Source organism: Manis pentadactyla, chromosome 2 (genome assembly GCF_030020395.1).
Source record: "Manis pentadactyla isolate mManPen7 chromosome 2, mManPen7.hap1, whole genome shotgun sequence".
NCBI classification, from domain to species: domain Eukaryota; kingdom Metazoa; phylum Chordata; class Mammalia; order Pholidota; family Manidae; genus Manis; species Manis pentadactyla.
This window is the reverse complement of record NC_080020.1, coordinates 162,037,702-162,058,266: the sequence shown is the minus strand read 5'-3', so window position 1 is coordinate 162,058,266 and position 20,565 is coordinate 162,037,702. Positions and strand designations below refer to the sequence as shown.

At 45.4% G+C, this 20,565-nt stretch overlaps 2 protein-coding genes across 3 annotated transcripts in view; one reads left to right on the top strand and one right to left on the bottom strand.

Moving 5' to 3' along the window:
• The window catches only part of RMND5A (required for meiotic nuclear division 5 homolog A), an 81,492-nt gene extending 74,092 nt beyond the window's left edge, over positions 1–7,400 (top strand). Inside the window, exons 8-9 of the mRNA XM_036931029.2 lie at positions 1,249–1,403; positions 2,797–7,400. Coding sequence (XP_036786924.1) covers positions 1,249–1,403; positions 2,797–2,860 — 219 coding nt within the window. The 3' untranslated portion in view covers positions 2,861–7,400. The remainder of the gene's footprint in view (positions 1–1,248; positions 1,404–2,796) is intronic.
• A 5,442-nt stretch (positions 7,401–12,842) lies between these two features.
• CD8A (CD8 subunit alpha) lies at positions 12,843–18,535 on the bottom strand. Of its 2 annotated transcripts, none has more exons than XM_036931119.2 (6): positions 18,337–18,522; positions 17,888–18,253; positions 17,282–17,392; positions 16,965–17,075; positions 16,270–16,300; positions 12,843–14,720 (listed from the first exon to the last, which is right to left on the bottom strand). In XM_036931119.2, exons 1-6 carry the CDS (start codon positions 18,383–18,385, stop codon positions 14,669–14,671), a joined length of 720 nt encoding a protein of 239 aa, XP_036787014.2. In that variant the 5' UTR covers positions 18,386–18,522; the 3' UTR covers positions 12,843–14,668. The 2 variants fall into 2 exon arrangements, with proteins under 2 accessions (XP_036787014.2, XP_036787015.1); XM_036931120.2 differs by lacking the exon at positions 12,843–14,720 and adding an exon at positions 15,372–15,616 and having other exon boundaries at positions 18,337–18,535.
• Positions 18,536–20,565: the final 2,030 nt, after the last annotated feature.

Genomic DNA, 20,565 nt, shown 5'->3' with positions numbered 1-20,565 from the left:
ATATTGACACATAGTAGGTCCTCACATTGTGCTGCCTTTGTAGTTCTGATGTGGAGTGACCAACGTCATTGTATGTTTCCACCAGACCTTGGACAGTAGGTACCCAAACTGACTGGAATTAGCATTCCTGTCACAATTGTGTCACAGACCCTAAAGGGCGAAAATATGCCATTTAGCTTTTTGCTACGTTTTTGTCACACTTGTACGCAGCTTTCTGCAGCTACCTTGTTCTTCCAGCTGGTAAGTCTGTTGGTTGGTTGCTTCTCCTCAGAGATCTGTCTTGATTAAAGGCGCAGGTGCATTCCCAGTCCTGAGTGTGGTCAGGCCACAGCCAGCACCCCTGCTTGACTGCTGCTCATTGGAGCAAAGGAAAGGAACTTGAGCCTTCACTTGCTTTGTTGGGGCAGCTGCATGCTAGAATCTGGCAGTTTCCCAGTAATGCTGTAAGCATCTCTGACACTCTGCGCTAGAACAGAGCATAACAAAGTCTGAGTTCACCTAAAGCCTGCGTGTCAGGTCACGGATCAGTTGGAGGTGATGATCTGGCCATTTTTTCTCTGGATTATTCTGTTACACTTTATACATTTTCTTGAGAATAGACTCTTAGGTTATCAATGTCCATTTCAGATTTAGAAGGAAAGAAAACAAATGCCTGACGTGTGGAGCCTCTGTCATGTGCTAACTGCCATGCCAGGTGATTTTATAGCTGTTTATGTTCACTGCAAAGAAAAATAAGGTGTAAGTGCCATAGGCTCTGATACACAGATTGTGATAGTCCAGCTGAACTTGAGCTGAAACTTGTTTCAGGTGGGTTCTCTGGACCATTATACCAAAAACATGGGAAACTGATTTGAAGCTCACACAGAAGTAAATCTTGTTGAGTCAGCTTTTAAAGGAATTACTACACTGAATGTTATCCCCCTAGTTAAGTGCGTAAGTCGTCTTGCTCTTACATATATCCTGACAAATTTTCAAGAGTGACTTCTAGAGCACTGCCTTACCTTCACTGGTAGACGTGGAATTGGTTTGAAAGCTGATGTTAGAAATAATTCTGAAGGTTAATTGCGAATTACAGAGTAATACTTGAATCTCTAAGTTTCTCCATCTTTGAGTTGAAAGAGTGCTATAGAAAGTGCTACCTTCAGATGAGTAGGTTGTGTAAATGTTGTTTGTTGCAGAGTGTATATTAACATGTGGATGGGTTTTTTGAAATAAAACATGAGCCTTCTTTCCTGTTTTTTTTAACAGATTGAAGTGGACCTTGGCAAAAAGTGCTGGTACCACTCTATATTTGCCTGTCCTATTCTTCGTCAGCAAACAACAGATAATAATCCACCCATGAAATTGGTCTGTGGTCATATTATATCAAGAGATGCCCTGAATAAAATGTTTAATGGTAGCAAGTAAGTGTCTGATTTTTAATTGCTGGGGAAAAAAATGTCTTTGGGAACTTAGTGGGAGGATAAGAGGTAATGAGGATAAATAAATGTAGCTTAGAATCTGGAAATTAATAGATTTCATAGCTATTCATTTGGCATAGTGGGTGGTATCTGATCTTTTTAATTTGTTTGTGAATTTGAGGATTAGGTTAATAAGCATGATCTCCAGCACTTTTTTGGATAGTGGTGTGTTGTCTTTCCCCCAACACCTCCCTTTTTACACAAATGGTAGCATACTGTATACTGCTCTGAGCTTTGCTTTTTTTCACTTAATAATTTATCTTAGAGATCTTTTATATGCTACAGAAAGAGCCCTCATTCTTTTTAAAAGCTGCAGAGAATTCTGCCATATGGAAATATAATTTATTTAACCAATTCCCTATTGATGAGCATTTAGCTGTTACTATAAAGTGAATTATCTGTGTGTGATACATAAATTTATAGAATTGGAATTGCTGGTTCAAAGGATAATGTTGGCACACAGTAGGTCCTCAAGTTGTCCTACCTTAGTAGTTATGATGTGTAGTGACCAAGGTCATTGTATGTGTGTTTCCACCAGATCTCGGGCAGTAGGCATGACATTTATATTTTTATATTTTATAAATTTAAAAATTTTATGAATTTATAATTTCTATAAACTACATTTATAATATTTACATATAATGAGCCCAACTTTTAAAAACAGTCTCGAAAGCCTGTTTAGCTGAGGCAGCTAGAGCATTTTCTACTGTAATTCATCTCAAACCCATTATGGTAGTCTTTATTTTGAAAGGAGGCCCTGGCATTGTAATGAAGCTGTTTGTGCCCTTTCCAGGCCACACAGAGACCCCGATACTGCAGGTCAGTAGTCACTAGCAGCCAGATACTGATCTTGGTTCAGACCATGCCAGTTTATGTGCCACTTGGAGGCATGTAAGGCCACTCTGGGTAGGCCGCATGCCTTGTCGGCTCAGCAGCTGGCATCAGATGTGCTGCACTTGAGCTGATGCTGTGATCAGTGCCTTTGAAACTCATTTAGAGATAGGTGCAACCCAAGCCTTGGAAAATAAACATTGAATTTACTTCTTAAACCCCAAAAGCAACTTTCAGAACAGTTTTTTTTGTTTTGTTTACAAACTGGTTTTCATTGATTGACACTGAAGAAGAGCCTGTCAGTTTAGGGTCTGTCTTGGATATTTATTTATGACCCTTAAAAGCGAAACTGTTCTTTGTAAGAAAAACAGTTAACCCTCAAAGGAAAATACAGGGTGTGTGTGTGTGTGTGTGTGTGTGTGTACACAATTATTTTCTATAACTTAGTGAAATTGAATGCTCGTTACTGATCCTGTTCTTTGATCCAATGTTTTCTTGTCTTTAGATTAAAATGTCCATATTGTCCAATGGAACAAAGTCCAGGAGATGCCAAACAGATATTTTTCTGAAGAAATATCTTTAGTTTGCAATTTGTAAGTGAAACTGAATTGGGGGCACATTTCAGAAGAGAACGTTCCATTTAATGCAGCTAACCAAGGACTCCCGTGTTTATATAAGCTAATGCTCCAGAAACTTTGCCAACATTTTAGTGTACACACACCGAGGGGAGTGCTCCAGATAAATATTATCACAGGGCTTTATTATATTCTTGGTCTTCATTTTTGATCAAGTAAATACACCAGCAGTTGTCATTCAATGCAGGTTTTTGTACTTAATTAAATGGTGATTTTTTTACTTTTTAAGAGCAGAAACAGAAATTGAACTCCCTGCCATGTGTTTAATATTTATCCTGCTTTTACTTTTGTCATTTTTCCAACAATTGTAAGCTTTGAGAATGTTTGTGAAAAGTTTTATTTCCTGTGACATATACATAATTAAATGAAAACTCTTCAGAAGAAGTTGGAAAAACTGAATTGTGGCTATTAAACTAATTTGCATTTTTTTTGCCTAAGGAAGAAAGCTGTGATAGATTCCAAATTTGCTTTTTGATGTTTTCCTCTGCTCCAGCTGTCACCAAGAAGTTAGCAGACATGCATTTGAGTTCTGCTTGCAGCCCCAGTGGGCTGTCTGTTTAAATCCCATCATGAATTTGGCAGGTTGGTGTGAGAAGTCTTCCACTAGAATAGAGTGGAAAGAGTACTTGTTTCTTTGATTTTATTTCCAAGAGGTGCTTGTTTTAAAAGTGTTCAATAAAATGAACTTCTCAAGTTAGAAGTGTTAAGTTGATACTTGCTCTCTTGGTCTTGATAGCCCTAGTTTCTGAAATCTGCTTCAGGACTCGGCTATCTATTTCATTTGTACATCATTGCAGACACAGTGTTGTGTGTGTGTGTATATATATGTGCACCAGCATCAAACATTGTGTATCTGGAAGGGAAAAAGCATGTTCCAGTCCTAAAATGCAGACTTATTACTTTAAATCCTTAAAGTTAGAAGCTAGCAAATTTTCTGTAGTGCAGAATATGTTTATTGCTGTTTTTGTATTTGAATAGTATACTCTTCAATGCCTCTCTTCTGCAAAGTGTATCATCTCATTGACTGTGAATCTGTGTATTATTCTAATGGATACAGATAACAATCTTTTCTCTTGTGAGGTATCTTCATTTAAGGCACTGTCCAGAAATAGCCATGTGTAAGAGTCTCTGTATGATGAACTACATGGAAAAGACTTCTGTGGACATAATTCTGACTTAAACCCATTGTTACTTCATTATGAGAAGAATGTTCTATGGAAATCACCAAATATCTTGCAACTTTATTACATCTGACATGAAACTGACCATCAATATAGGGAAACTTTCATGAGAAAATGAAAGAAGAAAACACAGAAGCAAAGAGAACTGTGACACTTCATATTTTGAACTATACAGTTGACTTAGTTTTGGGGGGAGGGCAATAACAGATTTGGTGCTAAGTTACTTGGTAAGTGGCAACATTTGCAGTAATATACCAGCCTGGATGGTTTATCTTGAAGTGTTTACCTGGGAGAGCTGGGATGGGTTTGGAAAGGAAGAGGGTGCTGCAGAAAAGCCCTACTTGGTTGCTGCATGTGGGCAGGCACACATTGAGGCTACTGTGGGATAGCCAGGAATTGCAATTGGCCTGCTCATAGTGCTTGCTTTGTCTGACCTCAGTTTTGGCCCCATAGCAATTTTTTTGCCCTTTGTTTCTGCTTTCCTGTTGGAACCCTCTCTAAAGGTCTCTATAGCTCCACTAAAGCAGTGAAGGTAGAGAATTCTAGGCGCTGCTCTGGCCAAGGATGTAAAACTGGTTTATTATATATTTTTTCCTTTTGAATTAAAACCCAGAGTGTCTTTTTTTAATTACCTTTTTCTCGCTAGGCCAGATTCAGCTTTATTCACTATTCTCACCTTTCCACCTCAAACACCTGTGAAGCATTTAGGCTTCATGTAAGGTTTGAATGATAGAGATGTTGCTCTAGAGGCTGGTGGTAAATACTTTGGCAGCCAGACACTTCACATAGTTGGCTTGGACCGCTTTCAAGAACAAAGCCAGAGCTCTGCTCTGTCCCTTTCCCAGTGTTGAGGATCCTGCTGACAGTTTTGTGTGCAGTTCATGGAACTTTATAAAGAATAAAAGAATACGTTTTAACTGAAACATTTGACTTTACAGTTTCCTGTGCAAGGTCCTTGTAGTCCTACTAGGCAGGGTTAGGGCCAAAAATTTGAAACTCTTGATCTGCCAGTTTCATGTGAAAATTATGTCTTATAAGACCTTTCAATGAGTGGACTTAAAATGTATTGGTGATTAAATGTGAGAAGAGGTAGATTTGAAGAAGTCAGACCTTAACCAAAGATGCTGTCCTTCCTACCGCAGAAACACCTTCACCTGTGGTGTCAGGACCATACCGTCGCTGAGGCTAAGAATGTCAGCAGTGTGGGAGGGTGCTGTCCATCGCACACTGCCTCCACTTGTAGTGGGTCACGATAGAAGCAAGGTTTTTTACAGTCAGACTAATTATAATGTACATCGACAACAGATTTTCAGAGTGGTTTCCTGAATTCTTTAGGAACCATTTCCATTTAACAGTCATGGACAAAGGCCATGGGACTATGCTAAACCAATAAAACCTTATTAGATCCTTAGATTCTGATTTAGCCAGAGCATCTGTGCTTTCAAGTATAATCTGAAGCACAGTGGCTAAGGTTGTCTTTTGGTCTATTTTTCTCCTTTGTGTGATCATCACAGATTCCCTTTCTGTTGTTTTAGTGGTGATTATATGAGATTTGTAATACATAAATGAACGGGTATTGGTGCCTCTTGATTTAAAAAATTTTGAAGAGCCACCTCATATTCATAGGGTGTGTGAGTGATTTATGAGTGTATGAACATTTGATTGAAGATAAGAAACAAAGTAAATCTTTTGATTTTTTTTTTTCTGTAGCAGCTGATGTATTCAGAGACACTAAGACCCACACCAAGTTATGTGGGGAATGAGGATCCTTTTTTCTGTCTAGGTAGTCCCACAGGTTACACAGTTTAAGTTTAGTACTCTTTATACTGTGAGTTATTTCCATCTCAGTTGTTTTAGCCTTTGGGACAGTACATACTACAAAATCCAAGGATTCTTGGTTATCCGCACAAGACAGGCTGCTTGGTAGACATGAGCCCTCTGGTTTTCCAGCCCAACCTCTGATTAAGTGGACTACTATCAAGCAGGTCAGTCAGCTTAGTCAGCAGACTCAGGTTATTTTCAGGGAAGGCATAGAGGCATGGTTTGGTTAATTTCATCATTAGGATATGTAAGGTGAAGACACAAACCAAATACCTTTCATTACTGAACTGCGTACATTCTCTTCGGTAACGCTAGAATGCTGGGGTCTTGAGGGAATGTTAGCACGGAACACGTAGAAGGTTTGGTGCTTCATAAGCCTGTCCAACTGTGGTGGGTTTTATGTGGTAAAATAGTGTTTACCATAAGTAGGTACAAACTTTATGAACTGTACTTATTGAACTATAATTGAATAAATACCAAAAAATAGAATGACAAAATGTATTTTATAGCAGATGAGGCAATTAGTGTTAGGGCAAGTTTTCTGCTGTTGATTTTACTTCAAGACATAGGGAGAGAAAACAGTTTTGTTTTCAAGATGTTTCCCTCTACAGTTTTAAACTGTAGTGAGTTATTTCCAAAGAGGCAAAAGCAGCTGGAATTGGCTTATAGCACATGATTTGTTTCATATTATGGGTGAGGACCTACATTCTAATTTTAGCAGTTGCTTATGTCCTCCAGCAAGGCAGATGTGGATTCACTAGGATTTAGTGCCTGATCATTTTTTCTGGGAAGGGGTGGGAGTGGATGTATTGTGAATGGGAGGGAAGCAAGAGAAGATGGGAGGGTGAGTGTGCATTTGTCTGAAATTCACCTTTGTCCCCACCTGTGTCTAGCAAGGAACAGGTATTTGATGTATTTGCTCATGACTGCAGTGTGCATGTATTTTTTTTCTCCTCTGTGTTTTCTAAACTTACACTAAAAGGATTCATCAAATCATCTTGTTCAGATGGCTCAGGATTGTATTTCTTTTGCTTACCCTGTGCTCTTGGGTTCTGTAGTATTTCTATAATTACTTAACAATAGTGTTGCACTGTAATCTATCATATAGAGCTCTATGTATGGAAAATTTTGATCAGTTTTTTAAGAAATGTATCCTGTTTGCAAAGGCACAATAAAGTTGCATCTTATAGACTATAGGCAATAAAGCTAACAATAAACCTTATTTAACACAAACCATATTCATATTCTCTGTCATTTGATTTTGGAAAAAAATCTAGCATACCCAGTAGTTTCAGGGATTCCATTTTAACTTAAAAAGTTCTGGTGTATTTAATTTATAAATTTCAGACTGATATAATAGGGTTTTGGAAAACTATAAGAAATGCTTTGTTAATGTGTGTATTCCTATGTAAAACACATGGCTTATCCTGTGTATATTTTTAAAGATTAAAGAAATGCACATTTAAAAAGTGTTTTATGGAACCAGTCTGTATAAATGTGACAGATGACAGAGGCATGAGGGAGGGGGTACAAAGGTGTCCACTGTGAGAAGAGAACATTGCTATCTTCCATTTGCTCAGCATCTGCATCTAAAGAATTTAATATCTTTGTCACCATCTCATCCTGTTACTGCCCTGCTAGCAATGTGAGAAGAGGAGGTGGTTGGCACTGTCTCCAGCTTCTGAGGAGGGGATTGTGTTAGTGTTGCCAGCTCCTGCACCCTCCCACCTGTCCTGTAGATGGATGACCAGACGGAGAGTGTGTGACCGGGAAGAGGAGCCCTGAAACAGTTCTCCCCAGGCTGCTGGTGGAGTGGGGCCTGTACACGCAGCTTTGCCAGGAACAGGTTGAATTGCCTGTCCTACTTGATGAGCTAAGGTGGTAGAGGCTAAGAATCTATTTGTGCTGCTTCTGTAAATTTTTTTAGACTCATTCTTTTCTGAGGTTTTCAAATGATTCCTACCTGTGGGAATCTGTGTGGGTCCCACCCAGTTGCATTTGGAGCTAGTGGCCCCAGGTGTATGGTACAGAGGAGGCCTGCCTGCAGCCCTGGGGGCTGTCTAGGACTCAAAAGTGTAGCCCCAGGCAGCATTGGCATTACTTGAGAGCTTGGAGAAATTCAGGATCTCGGGCCTTGGCCCAGATCTACTTAATCAGAATCTGCACACCTGAGAAAACTGGCTTCCCATACAAGGAGCCTCGTGGATGCTTCCTGTTTTACTTCATGCCATTTCTGAGTAATCAAGAAAAGTTAAATTTACTGTGCTCTGAACTCTGTTTTAGTACCATTATTTTAAAAAGCATCCACGTAATTGAAGAAGTGTTGGCATTTGCAGCATGGCGAAATGCATTTTTTACCCTCTCCTCACCAAAATGGACTAGGGGACACCAAAGATGTGAAATAATGGATTTTTATACTGGCAAAATAAAGACTGAAAATGCACCTTTAGACAAAACAGCTTGATATGCCCCTCAGCCTCCAGCTGAGAAACTTAATAATACCCAGCAAACAAATGTCACTTCCCAGAGGACACAGTTTCCCAACTTTTTTTTTCTAGCACCCAGTAAGAAATTTCATATAACCCTGTATATGCAAAGTTTAGAGTTCTGACACAGTTTTACAAGACTAATACTGTGTGTAATGCACTTTGGTTTTTCTAGTTCCCGTTATTTGTTTAATGCTCACCAGACCTCTAAATTGATTTCATGACTGCTGATGGGTCAAGATCCACAGTTTAAAAAACGTTCTGTTAAGGGACAATGATGAAATGATCCATTCACAAAGCTTCTTTGAAATCTGTCAATATATATGTGACAGGAAATATTTTACTTTTTCCAAAAAAAAGCTTTTCCTCGCAGTGGGGTGTTTCTTACACTCCGGTGCAAATGTTATATGCCTAAACATTGATAAGGATTGTCTATGCAAGAACTTACTGTGTGCCAGGGGAATTCTGAGTGTCTGAATTTAGGCTTCCTTCCAGCTTAGAAAAGTGCAGTGCTTCATTCTAAATAGTGGCTTGGCAATGGAATCCTTTATTCAGTAAACAGATGTGTGTGTTCAATGTAGAAAACATTTAACTTGCAGTGATACGGCTTCTTCAGTCATACATCATGGGATTTTTTTTAAGTGCCTGGTACTGAGAAGAAACGGTTCTTGGCTTCCTGGAGCCTATGGACTTCTGGGGGATACAGAAAAGCAGAGTCCCAAGACCCTGTAGTGAGGTTTTTACCAGTTACCTAACTGCTGGAGGATTCTGGGAGGGAAGAGAAGAGGAAGATGCAGTAAATTAAATGTTTTTAAGGCCTACTCTGGCTGCAGTGGGATGAAGTGGGTTGGGATGGAAGTGAGGCTAGAGCCAGGGAGGCCAGTAGACTAGGTAATTAAGGGGAGTGAGTGTTATTTGTTGAGCATTGTAGGTCCTGGGGAGAGAATGGTGAACAAGACAAACTTGGTCTCTACTTTCAGTGGGGATGAGGATAATCTGAGAGTGAGAAATGTAATGAAAAAAATAGAGCAAGGCAATGTTTGTCACACAAAGTGCTCTGAACCTTGAGTAATTCAGAGAAATGATAAGGTGTTCTTGTTTGTAAAGTGATGGGCTTCCTTGCTCTAGTGTTCTAAAATATATTCCCATTTCCTTCTATCATTTACACTTGCTAGAAGGGTGAATCTCTAACTCCACACTGTCCTTACTTATATTGGTCTCCTGTGCTATGTCGGTGGTGTAATGTTCCAATTTCCAGTGAGAACTGGTCGTTTCACTCCATTTGAAGACTGCTCTGAGCCACATCCCTGAGGGCTGCCATTTGAATGAAGGACCTTGATACTGTTTCCCCTTTAAGGCAAAATAGTTACTTAAAAGGAAATAGGTAACTTGTCAGTGTTAAAGACTAATCATTTCAGGAGCTTTCCCCTTCTGAACAGATTAGAAATGCGGTTCAGGTTTCCTTTCATTCTTAGCACCAGACCATGTTGCTTTTAGTTATTTTAGATTAGTGAACTCATCAGCAGCCACAAAGAGGAATTCACAGAAAATTATTGTCACAAAAGCGCCTTTCAGGCGGTTCAGGAAATTGGGGCTGAGGGCTTTTGTCTTTGCTAGTGGGTATTAGTCAGTAGCATGTGCAAAGTGGGCAGGCTAGGCTTTGTATGGTGGCTTTGTACCATCAGGGACCCAGGCTCCAGTCCTTCTCCACGGCCTTAACATGGGGCCTCAGTTTCATTGCTTTGTCTAATTGTAACTTCTAGTCAGGAGGCAGAAGGAAGGCAGTGGGAAAAGAGAAAGCTTCCGGGTAAGTTAGCCCTTATGAAGAGTCTTTCCTGGAAAGGGCCCCTGTGCGTAATTAGCTGCAAGGAAGTCTGGGAAATGTAGTCTTGGCTAGGCACATGTTCACTTACAATAAAATGAGGGTTCAGTTCTGTTAGTGAAGAAGGGGGGAATGGTTGTTAGGAAATCAGCTTGCAGTCTCTGCCACACTTAGACGTCTCAGCCAGGAAATGGGAAATCCACTCACATGATGGGATGAAGCAGCAGCACTGGCAATCGGTGCAGCCTTCTGCCTGCCCTGTGATGGTAGGGAGTGAGTGAGTGGTCACTGAGCCTCCTCCAGCTGCCTTTCTTGGCCCCAGGTGGCACTTGTGTTAGAGACGACACTCCCCTAACTTCGGGCAGGGCTCCTGCTCTGCTCTGGTTCTCTTCTTGCCCGTTTGCTTCATTTCAGAGCAGGTAGTGGCCTTTGTTTCCTCTCTTGGGCTACACAGGCAAAAAGTACTTTTGGTTTTGAGGTGCTTATAGATATTAAGAGAATTTTTAAATGTTTTATTCGTGTAATTTAAAAATTAAGAGCAGACTATAAAATAGTCAATATAGCAGAGCAGTTAGGAGTTTGGGCTGTGGGACTGACCTGAGTTCGGATTCTGATCCCCCCACATTCTAGTTGTGTGATCTTGGGCACATGATAGAAACTTACTATGTCTTCATTTCCTCATCTGTAGAATAGAATGATAGCAGTTCCTACCTCATAGTTTTGATGGCACGTAAATGAGATACCTGCCCCATGGTGGGTGCTAAATAACTGGTAGCTATTATTAGTGTAGTAAGACAGATGACATCTGCAGATCATGACCAGCCTAAGGGAGAACAGAAAAGGGAATATGCCCGAAGGGATGGGACTTCAGTAGATGCTGAGATGGTATAACGATAGAGCACGTGCTTTTCCTGCTCTGCCAGCTTCATCCAACTGCACTAAGGGGGTGGGGGGTAGAGCTCTTGTGCAGTAGAGAGGCACAGCCATCCACAGCATGGGGTGGGGGACAGGGGTGCATTCAGGATGTGAGGCTGGGGGAAGCTTCAAATGACCGTGCAGAGCTGAGTATATCTGGGACTTGAGCTCTTGTGAGATGTGTGTGAAGGGGTGTCCTCCCTGGCCTTGGGGCACCGAGACCCCTGGGTAAACTGTAAGTGCATCCATTGAGGATGGTTACTGTGTACGCCTCTGTGAGAACAGACTGGAACAATCAGACACAAGTGGCTGCATTCAGAGTGTAATGCTATGACACCAGTTTTGAAAAGTTGAGGACAAGTTCATTTTTTCAGTATATGTTACTGTTCCTGGAGCTGTTTTAGGCACTTAAAAACAAATGATATATAAACACATATTCTTCCCAATAGCGGTTTGAGGTAGGGACTGTTACTACCCCATTTTATAAATGAGGAGACTGAGGTATCAAGACATTGAGTCGCTTCATATAGAACACATGGTTAAAAAGTAGTAGAGCCTGAAAAAAAAAAAAAAAAAAGTAGTAGAGCCTGGAAGTGCTTTCAGAGCCTCCAAATCTAACCTAACCTAAGGCAATTGTGGCCTCCCCACTTCCTTTTGGTGGAGAAACACTGCTCAAGCCTGCTTTTAGAGGCAGGTGAAGTGCCTGCTACTAGTCTTAAAACAGGCCTAGGGCAGGAGGGAGAAGCAGGTTCTTGCTGGTAGAAAAGCAGTGAGATATCTGACCCACTGAGAAATGTCTTCTCCCTGTGGAAGAGTCACAGGGGTCTCCCAAATGGAAGGTGGGCTCTCTTAAGAGCAGTTTACCAGTTGGAGAAAGAATTAGCAAATTTCTTTGTTTTTTTTCTTCCACCGAAAGGATGTTTTTGTTGAATGAACCACACTGAGGCAGGATTCCAGCTAATTGATAACCAAGTTTACTGCATAATATTAAAGCATCTCTCTACTTAACTATTTTTCAGGGTCCAAAAAATATATTGTGGGCATCTTCCATGTAGGAAAATATGTAGAACCAAAGAGATTGGCAAGTGAAATAATAACAGTTGGGTGCCCCTTTCCCATTGGTAGAACAAGAGGGTTGGATGTCTCTGGTCACCAAGCAAGCCCTGAGCCTAAATCCTTTTAGCCTACCTTTTGTATGCATTAGGTCTGCATGCTCCAGGCCTCAGGCTTACAGATTAGTTTTCTATTTTCTCCCTGGTCCCCAGGGAGGGCCCACTCTCATGGATGCCTTTTCCTGTGTTGGTATTTTGGTATGTTCACCATTTTAATTGTGGTAAATAAAAGCCTTCTTTAGAAGGTATGAAAAAAAATCAGTCAGTATTTAACCTCTCCAGAGCCTCCCCAGTGTGACTCCGCAGCTGCCCACCACCTGATCAAGAAGAAATGCCCCATGTGATGTGAATGCCCTCTTCTTGTCTTCCCCCTGGCCCAGATTCTTTGACACTGGTTCTCCACAGCCATCTCACAAGTTTCTCCCATGAGGAAGGGGTGCCTACTGCAGGATGTTCCTCCTCAGCCTCCCAGAGAGCTCAGAGCCGGCCTGGAGCCCAGCCCTGCCTCCACAGGAGGCCTCAGAGCCTGGTGCCTGCTCCGAGCTGGGCCTCAGCGCCGGGGGGGGGGGGGGGGGGGTGTCCCTAGTTCTGGTCAGCTGGCTAAGTTCAGGGAGGAGGGGTCAAGAGCCAGACTTTGTCTCTGAAGACATTCCTCAGCTTTCACTTCTGTTTTCTCACACTTTTTCTTTCTTGCTTTCTGTTCTCTAAAGTATCTTGATTTTAAAAATTCAAGTTGCTGAAGGCAGTTTCTGGAGGGCAGGGAAAGTTCTATTTTTAACCCGGTGCTGTGGGTTCACTTAATGGTGTCTTGGAGCAGCACACTTGTGATCTGTGTATTGTGTGTGTGCGTGTGCGTGTGTTACTCTTGACAACAAGAATGAAGATTTTGTGATTTATTAGGAGAGGAGCATCCACTCATCTGTTACCAAGAAAGAACAAAGGAAGGTGACACAAGAAGAGGCTGTTCTGTTTTGACTGATAGGAAAACGGAGGATCCAAAGAGAAAATGGGGACCAACCAGTATTTTACTTTAGGTACTTAATCTAAAGCAACACAGATGTGTGCTAAGTTTTAGCGGTGTTAGGTGGTGAAAAATTGGAAACCAAGGCTTTAGCTAAATAACTGAAGGCGCAACCCAAAATGGAATGCTGTTTTGTCATTAAAAAGTAAGCCATGAATGTTTGTTCAGTATGGCCACTTATAAAAGCATATGCGATCCCATTTTTTAAAAATCAAAGTATGTATTACATATATATATATGCATAGAAAATAATCAGGAAGGACATATACCATATCAACAATGGATTATACCCGAGGTAAAGAACTATAGATGATTCTTACTTCCTTACCTAAGTTTTTTCTTCCAACGAGCACAAATTTCTTGTGTAACACCTTAAGAGAGGAAATGCGTGTGCAGAGCAGCAGTTTTGAGTCTTAGGCTTCTTTCTCATCAGAGTCTCTTCTGTCACACCCCACCTCTGCTGGTTGAGGGGAACCTGGGGACTGTGCTGGCTGCTCGACGACAGTTCTGTCTTCACAAACTGTAGAGAGTCGCCAGCGATCCCATGAACATGTTGAAATACGGTATCTCAAGTTCAGCTCCATTGATGCTCAGGCCATGTTTGTAAGGGGGTGGCCTCTCTTTCATGGGTCCTCCTGCGAAGCAAGGGCTGGGAGAGCAATTCTGCCCCCACTCTGGGGTTTCTCAGTCATTTTCTTCCGGGATGGAGTTACTCATTTTCCAGAATTCGGTTCACCCTTTCCACTTTGAGGAATCCCTACTGTCTATACAGTTTCATGCCTGACTACAGAAAAGTCTGATACCTTTCAACATAGAACTCTGTGAGCATTGGTTCTGTCTTCAGGGCTCTGGCTCAGTAATGGGTCTACCACAGGTGCCCAAGAAATAACTTGTTCCCTTGTGGTTTGAGACAACACTCCTGCCAAGAAAGAAGCCTCCTGAAGAAAGGCCTGAATGGTGTGCAGGAAGAGCCCAGAGCCTGGTGGTGACCCTGACAGAGCTACTCCCCATCAGGACTGTTCTTCTTTTGCAAAACTGGTGGAAAAGAGGTTTGGATGGAGTGGGTGCTGAGGCCCTGGCAGCTCTAGTAACCTGCTTCTGAGAACATAGCTCGTGGTATCTCTGGCCTTTCCACTCCTTGACCCCAATATGTGTGAACAATAGTATTGCAAGCCTTGTGGTGCATTATATAGGCTTTTTTGATGTCAAGTAAAGTCAACACATAAAGTAACCCTTCCCATCCCACCCCTATGAAAATGATAATAATGAGAATGAATATAGAATGTTCTGGCAAAACTGAAAGGGAAAGTCTGTTGCTCTCCTTGTAAGGAGAGTTCTCAGTTTGAAGTCTTGTAGTGGCTGTTGCACAGGGCCCATCAGCAAGTTAGATGTATCTTTCTGAGGGGTTGGGCTTGCCTTCCGGTCTGACCAGGGGCCTGAAAGAGAGGCAGGTGACCATTATTGCAACAGGAGGCCCTGCAGTGCAGTGTAGCTCCACCCATGTCTCCGAGCTCCCCCAGCCCCCCAGCCTATGTAGGCTCTGAGGACTTGCCCCTGGGGCACCAGCGTGGGACTGGGTGAAGGACCACGGCAACCCTGCCACGGGCCATCTTGTTCAATCCTCGCAGCAACCTGAGGGGCTGCACTGGGAACGGGAGGTTGGAGAGCTTGCCCAAGGCCCCATGACCGGGAGGTGGTAGAGCCAGGACCTGAGCTCCATTAGTCCAAGCTTCTTGGAGCCTTTCTCAAGGTCCCCGTGGAGGTGAGAGAAACAGGCTGATAACCAGTCATCAGCTGGGATTCTCAGTCCATGGGAGGATCACAGGGCTAGGGGACAATGTGCGCAAACCACCGCCGTCAGCCAAGTAGAACTACTTTTTCTAGAAGTCCCTTTGACACCCAAATTTGATGTTACATTAAAAATGTGTGTTAATTCCGTACTGGTCTAGTGCCTTCTAAATGGCAAAGTCATCGTGAGCGTCGTGTCTGCACACACAGTCCTCCAAAACCTCTCGGCTGAAGCTGAGTCACCATCAATCACTGAGGATGTTAACTCAGGTAGGTGGAGTCAGTTGTCAGATATGTTTAGTTGTACAGATTTGTATTTTAGGGCAGAGTTTTATTCTCAGTTCATTTCAAAATGAGAATTTTCAGAAAAGAGATAAGCGATGATTTCCCTCCAAAAGCTCCTAGCTTTCACCACTGTGAAATGGGCCATGGTGTCTGCCACACGAAGTTGCTCGGAGGATAAGAGAGATTCTGAGCTTAACCCTCATCACAGTGCGGGGCAAAAGTGGGCGGTTGTGAGATGTTAGCCTAGGGCTGCCTTGGCCTAAACACAAAGAAAGAGAGGATGCTGAGGCTTCCCTTCCTGATACTGTTTTGTTCTCATTTGTTTCCTGATAATTTTAGAATACTCATGGCTGGGATTGGATGAGGGGTCACCTGAGCTGCCTGGTGGCTACTTGCCCTGCCTCTGTTCCCCCTTTCTTCCATTCCAGCCCTTGGCAGCAATCAAGGCCCTACGCTGGCATGGGGAAATTTGGCACCAGGGCCATCATTTGGTGCAGGTGATAAAAGATGAGCCAAAAAAAAACTAGAACAAGCAAGTAGGACAAAAAAGTTTTCTAAGAAAACAAAAAAACCCAGCTGGAATCATCCAGATAAAGAGACCAGGTCTTTTGATGAGCTAGGATTAAGTGGCAGACTCCTCCCTATAGGATTTTTAGCACTAGACCAAATAAGATGGAGATTTACTCAAGTCACACTGTTCTCCTCATTAGCCCAACCTGGACATCCATCTTCTCCAGGTTACTCCCCTTCCGCCTCTCTTTGCTTAGGCACTATGCTGACTTCCGGGCCCCAGGACTCCACTGCTATGGCCTCTCCCTGGGAAAGGTTCCCACCACCTGCTGTTTGGGAAGCCAGGGTCCAGTGCCCAGGGTTGCCAGGGGTTAGCAGGCCCAGGGGTTATCAGAGACTCACCTGGGACATTTGCAAACACGTCTTCGGTTCTCTGGATAAGAAAAAGAAGGAGTAAAGTGACTGGCTATCTGCCTTCTCCCCCCACCCTGACCCCCAGTAGTCCCCAAATATGGTTTCCCCCTCCTTTTTCCTATTCTTTAGGATTTTAACTTTTGAGAGCCCAGGTGAGGGCTTCTTTTCCATCCCTCTTCTCATCAACTTAAAAAAACATTGCAAATATAGACGTGGGTGAATGCGGATTACTATACTCACCAGCGCGGGACCCAAAGCAGGGAGGGGGCCAAGGGTAAATCTCAACCCGTCCTGGTTTGCTTTTGTTTTTCATTCCGTCATGGTTTTGACCCAGCCCGCCTGGGCACCGGTCCCAGGGCTCCAGAGGCCCCTGCCCCTGCAGGCTTCTGTTACAAACCAGGACCTGCGCTCTGGCTGCGGGCTTCGCGGATGGAACACATCCGCTGCCGCCGCTCGGGGGACTGGGTTCGGTTTCCCTAAAAACCCACCAAGGAGTGTAAAGAAAGTCTCAAAGGGGCTTTTCCAAGGCTCCAGGAAATGAGCTATGCCTAACCCTGCGGTGTAGCTCAGAGTCCCAGAAATCTCAGCGTCATCTCCCCTCAAGGGCCGCCTGGAGCAAGAAGCAAAAGGGAAGGGCGTGGAGCGCCGCTGCGCACCACACGCCGTGATGCCCCAGGACTTACTGTGGTTGCAGATGACGGTGATGACCAATGACAGGAGAAGGACCGCGCAGGTCCCAGCCAGGGGCGCCCAGATGTAGATGTCACAGGTGAAGTCCAGCCCCTTCTCGGCCACTGCAGACACCAGAGACATTTCGGAGCTGGCCGAGTTCCCCCACCACCCCGCCGGCCCAGGCACGGCTCCCGGCTCCCGGTCTCGGTGTCCCCGTTCCCTGGACATCCGGAGGCTCTACCTCCAGGATTAGGGCTGCCCTGACAGGGGCTCTCCGCGGTCCGCATCGCCCACGGCCCACCCGCGCCCCGGGACCCTGTGCCCCGACCTGCGCTGCCCCCCGCGGGCCGGCACCTCTCAGGACGCAGGGACACGGGCTGCGACGCGCTGGTGGCCTCGGGCGTGGATGATCGTGGCGCCGGCGCGGTGGTGGGTTTCGCTGCAGGAGCAACAGAGTGTAGTTGGGACCGGGTTCGGCCTCTCGTGAGAACCTTCCGCACCGTTCCCCGCCTTTCCCCTGGAGGAGCCATAGGTCGCTGCCCGCGCCGAACTCTGCACTTGGGGTGGACGTGGGGTGGGGCCTCCCGGGATGGCGCCGGAGCCCCCCACCCCCTCGCTGCCCAGCCTCGCTCCGGGGCTCACCCGGCAGCGCTGTGGGCTTGGGCTGATACTCCCATTCTACTGAAGCGCAAACGGAAGCTCAGAGAATTTAAGTAACTTGCCCAGCACCACACGAGCGCCCGAACTCGAGCCCAGATCTGCCGGACCTAAAAAGCCATCTTCAGTCCCTAACCCAGCCAGTCCTTAGCCTCAGTTTCCTCGACTGTGAAATGGGAACAATATCTAAGTGGGCCCGCAAGCGCGCTAGGAGGCTGGAAAGCGGGGCGTCCGTGTGAGAAACGGGTTCAGAGGTGAGCCCTACACCCGCCCCGACCTGGCAAGAAGACCGGCACGAAGGGGCTGAAGTACAGTATCGAGTTGCTCAAGACCAAGCAGAAATAGTAGCCTTGGTCCTTCTCGCGGAAGCGGTGCAGGGTGAGGCTGAAGAGCGTGTCCCCGATCCTCTCGCCGGAGATCAGGCTGCTGTCCAGCCCGTCGGCCGTCTTGGTCCGGCTTTTGGAGAGGTACATCAGGAAGACCGGGCTGGCCTTGGCTCCCGGGTCCTGGTAGAGCCACGTGCAGCCCGACGCCGGGTTCCTCAGCAGCACCTCGCAGCGCAGCTCCACCTTCGCGCCCAGAGGCTTGCGCACCTCGGGCGGGGACATCCGGAACTGGCTCAGCGCGCGGGTCGCGGCGGGGTCTGCGGAGGGAGGCAGCCAGGCTGAGCCCAGGCCCCGCGCCCCCCGCCGGCGCCGCCTCCCTCCCCGAGGGTCGCAAACTCACGGAGCAGCAGGGCCAGCGGCAGGAGCAGGGCAGTCGCCCGCGAGGCCATGGCGTGCCCCCCGCGGCGCGGCTCGGAGCCCGGCCGCCGGCGGCTGCGTGCGGGAGCTGCGGGGCGCCGGGCGGGAAGCTGCGCCCTTGGGCCGGCCGCCTAGCCCGACTTCGCGTTCGGAGGATGTGATGTCACCCGAAGCCCCGCCGAGGAGACAGTGGCCCTCCTTTCCGCGGTTGGCACCTTCCAGCCCAGTGAGGGGGCTGGGGTCGGTGAATGGGGGCTGTCTAGGCAGCCTTGCGGGCGTTTGGGGGCCGATGGGAACTGCGGATTTGAGGAGGAAAGGGGTTTGGAAATGACCCTTGGAAAGGGCTCTCTTGTGGGGTGACAGAGAAGGGGCAAAGAGATTAGAGATAACGTCAAGAAGCGTGGGTGAGGATAGTGCAGGTATTCCCTGAGGAAGGACCTTCTTCCTTCCACTGAGGAGACTCCCACCGGGCAGCGGCCACCCAGGCTTTGTTCCGGGCCCTGTCCCCTGCCCACCACACCGGTGGGCCTTTCTCCTGCTGCTAAGCCTCCTCTACCAGCCGCACTCCTTCTTGGGGCCATCAACAGCCTCCACCCTAGTCCCTCTTCTGGCCAGTCCTCCAGCCACCCTGCTGTGATGATTATTCTGTTAAGGGGGATCTGACGGTCACTCCTGTGGTCCCATGACTCCCAGGACTGGATAGAAGCTCAGCCTGGCTTGGCTCAGCACCCTGGGGAGCTGCCTGCTCCAGTCTCTGCCCAGGCCCCACAGCTGCATTCTCACAGGGTCTGAGATTATCTCAGCTCGGGGCTCCTCTTGCCTTTGCTTGAAATGCCATGTGTTAAAGCCGTCGGGGCCAGCTTCAGTGCTGTGGGACTGGACCTCATTTCTCTGTCTCCCTGGCTTTGGGGGTGGGGCTAGGGACATGCATGTAGCCTGGGTTAATGCTTGGGTAGAGGCAATTTTCCCTCTCTGGCCCTGGCACACAAGTGTCCCCTTCTTTTTGCCTATTGCTGTGCTGAAAACTTCCAGCCATGGTGGGTGCCCTTCTCCCATTTCTTCATGGTTCCGGGTTCTTCCCACTTTTGAATCCCAGAGTGGGTGTGCCTCCCACTGCTACTGCTTGATTCTGGAGTTAAGCCACATGGCATTATCTGCTTCCTATGTCTGCCCCACCTGGGAGGTCTGCCCAGTGAGGATGTCACATCACAGCTTGGGGCTGAGCTGTGTTTTCGGGAACTGCACTCCTCTATGAGGTCCCAGCTTAAGTGTTGGATGGGCTTTTTTTTTATTGCTTTGATTTCAATGTGACACACTCCCCTTCTCAAAGCATTCAAGGTGCTTACTGTAACATGGAACATTTAGCGTTTTATATTTAGAAATATTTGTTAAAGGGTCTGTTAAATTATAAGAGTTATATATCCTTGAAAATCTTCAGACAATGCAAAAAATAATACAGGGAAATTACCCTGACTCAACTCTCCAGACCATCATCCATCCATCCTGAAAACCAGTGTTACAGTTGAGTGTGTCCCTCAGATATCTGTGCATGAGCAGGTGTTTATACATCATTTTGCACACATGGGGTTGTACTATGCATACATTTTTTGCAACTTTATCTTTGTTATCTAACCATAGAAGGAAAGTTTTTCATGTCAGCACATGTAACTCTACCCCACTCTCCTAAATGGGTGTGTTTTATATGGTTTCCATAATTTAGTTTTCCTATTAATGGACATTCAAGCAGTTCCTCAAGCAATTTTTACAGTTATTAGCAAGGCTCTAGTAGATTCAATATTATTTGTAACACTGAAGACTTGTACCAGTACATGTAACATTTTCAGATGGAAGGTGACAGAGGTTAGAGAAGACAAACCTTTTGTAATGATGACTGTGACTGTGGTTCACAGCAGTGGATCTCTGATATACAGATGCATGCATATGTGCAGTGTGTGTATGTATGCATGTGTGTGTATCTCTGTGTAGACAGAGTGCTTTCCCTTAACTCACAAGAGTGGAGGTGTCAAGGAAACAGCCAAGTCTGTAGTAGTGGCCATCTCGCTCTCCTGGTAGTGAGCTGCAGCTGGCTTGGGAGGCTGTCCAGCCTTGCAGCTGAGAAAAGGTGGCAGCCCCTTGGTGCAGAGCAAGACAGAGGATGAGGGGCATGCCAAAGCAAGATGCAAACCCACCAAAGAGGCTTTGTGACCCCAGT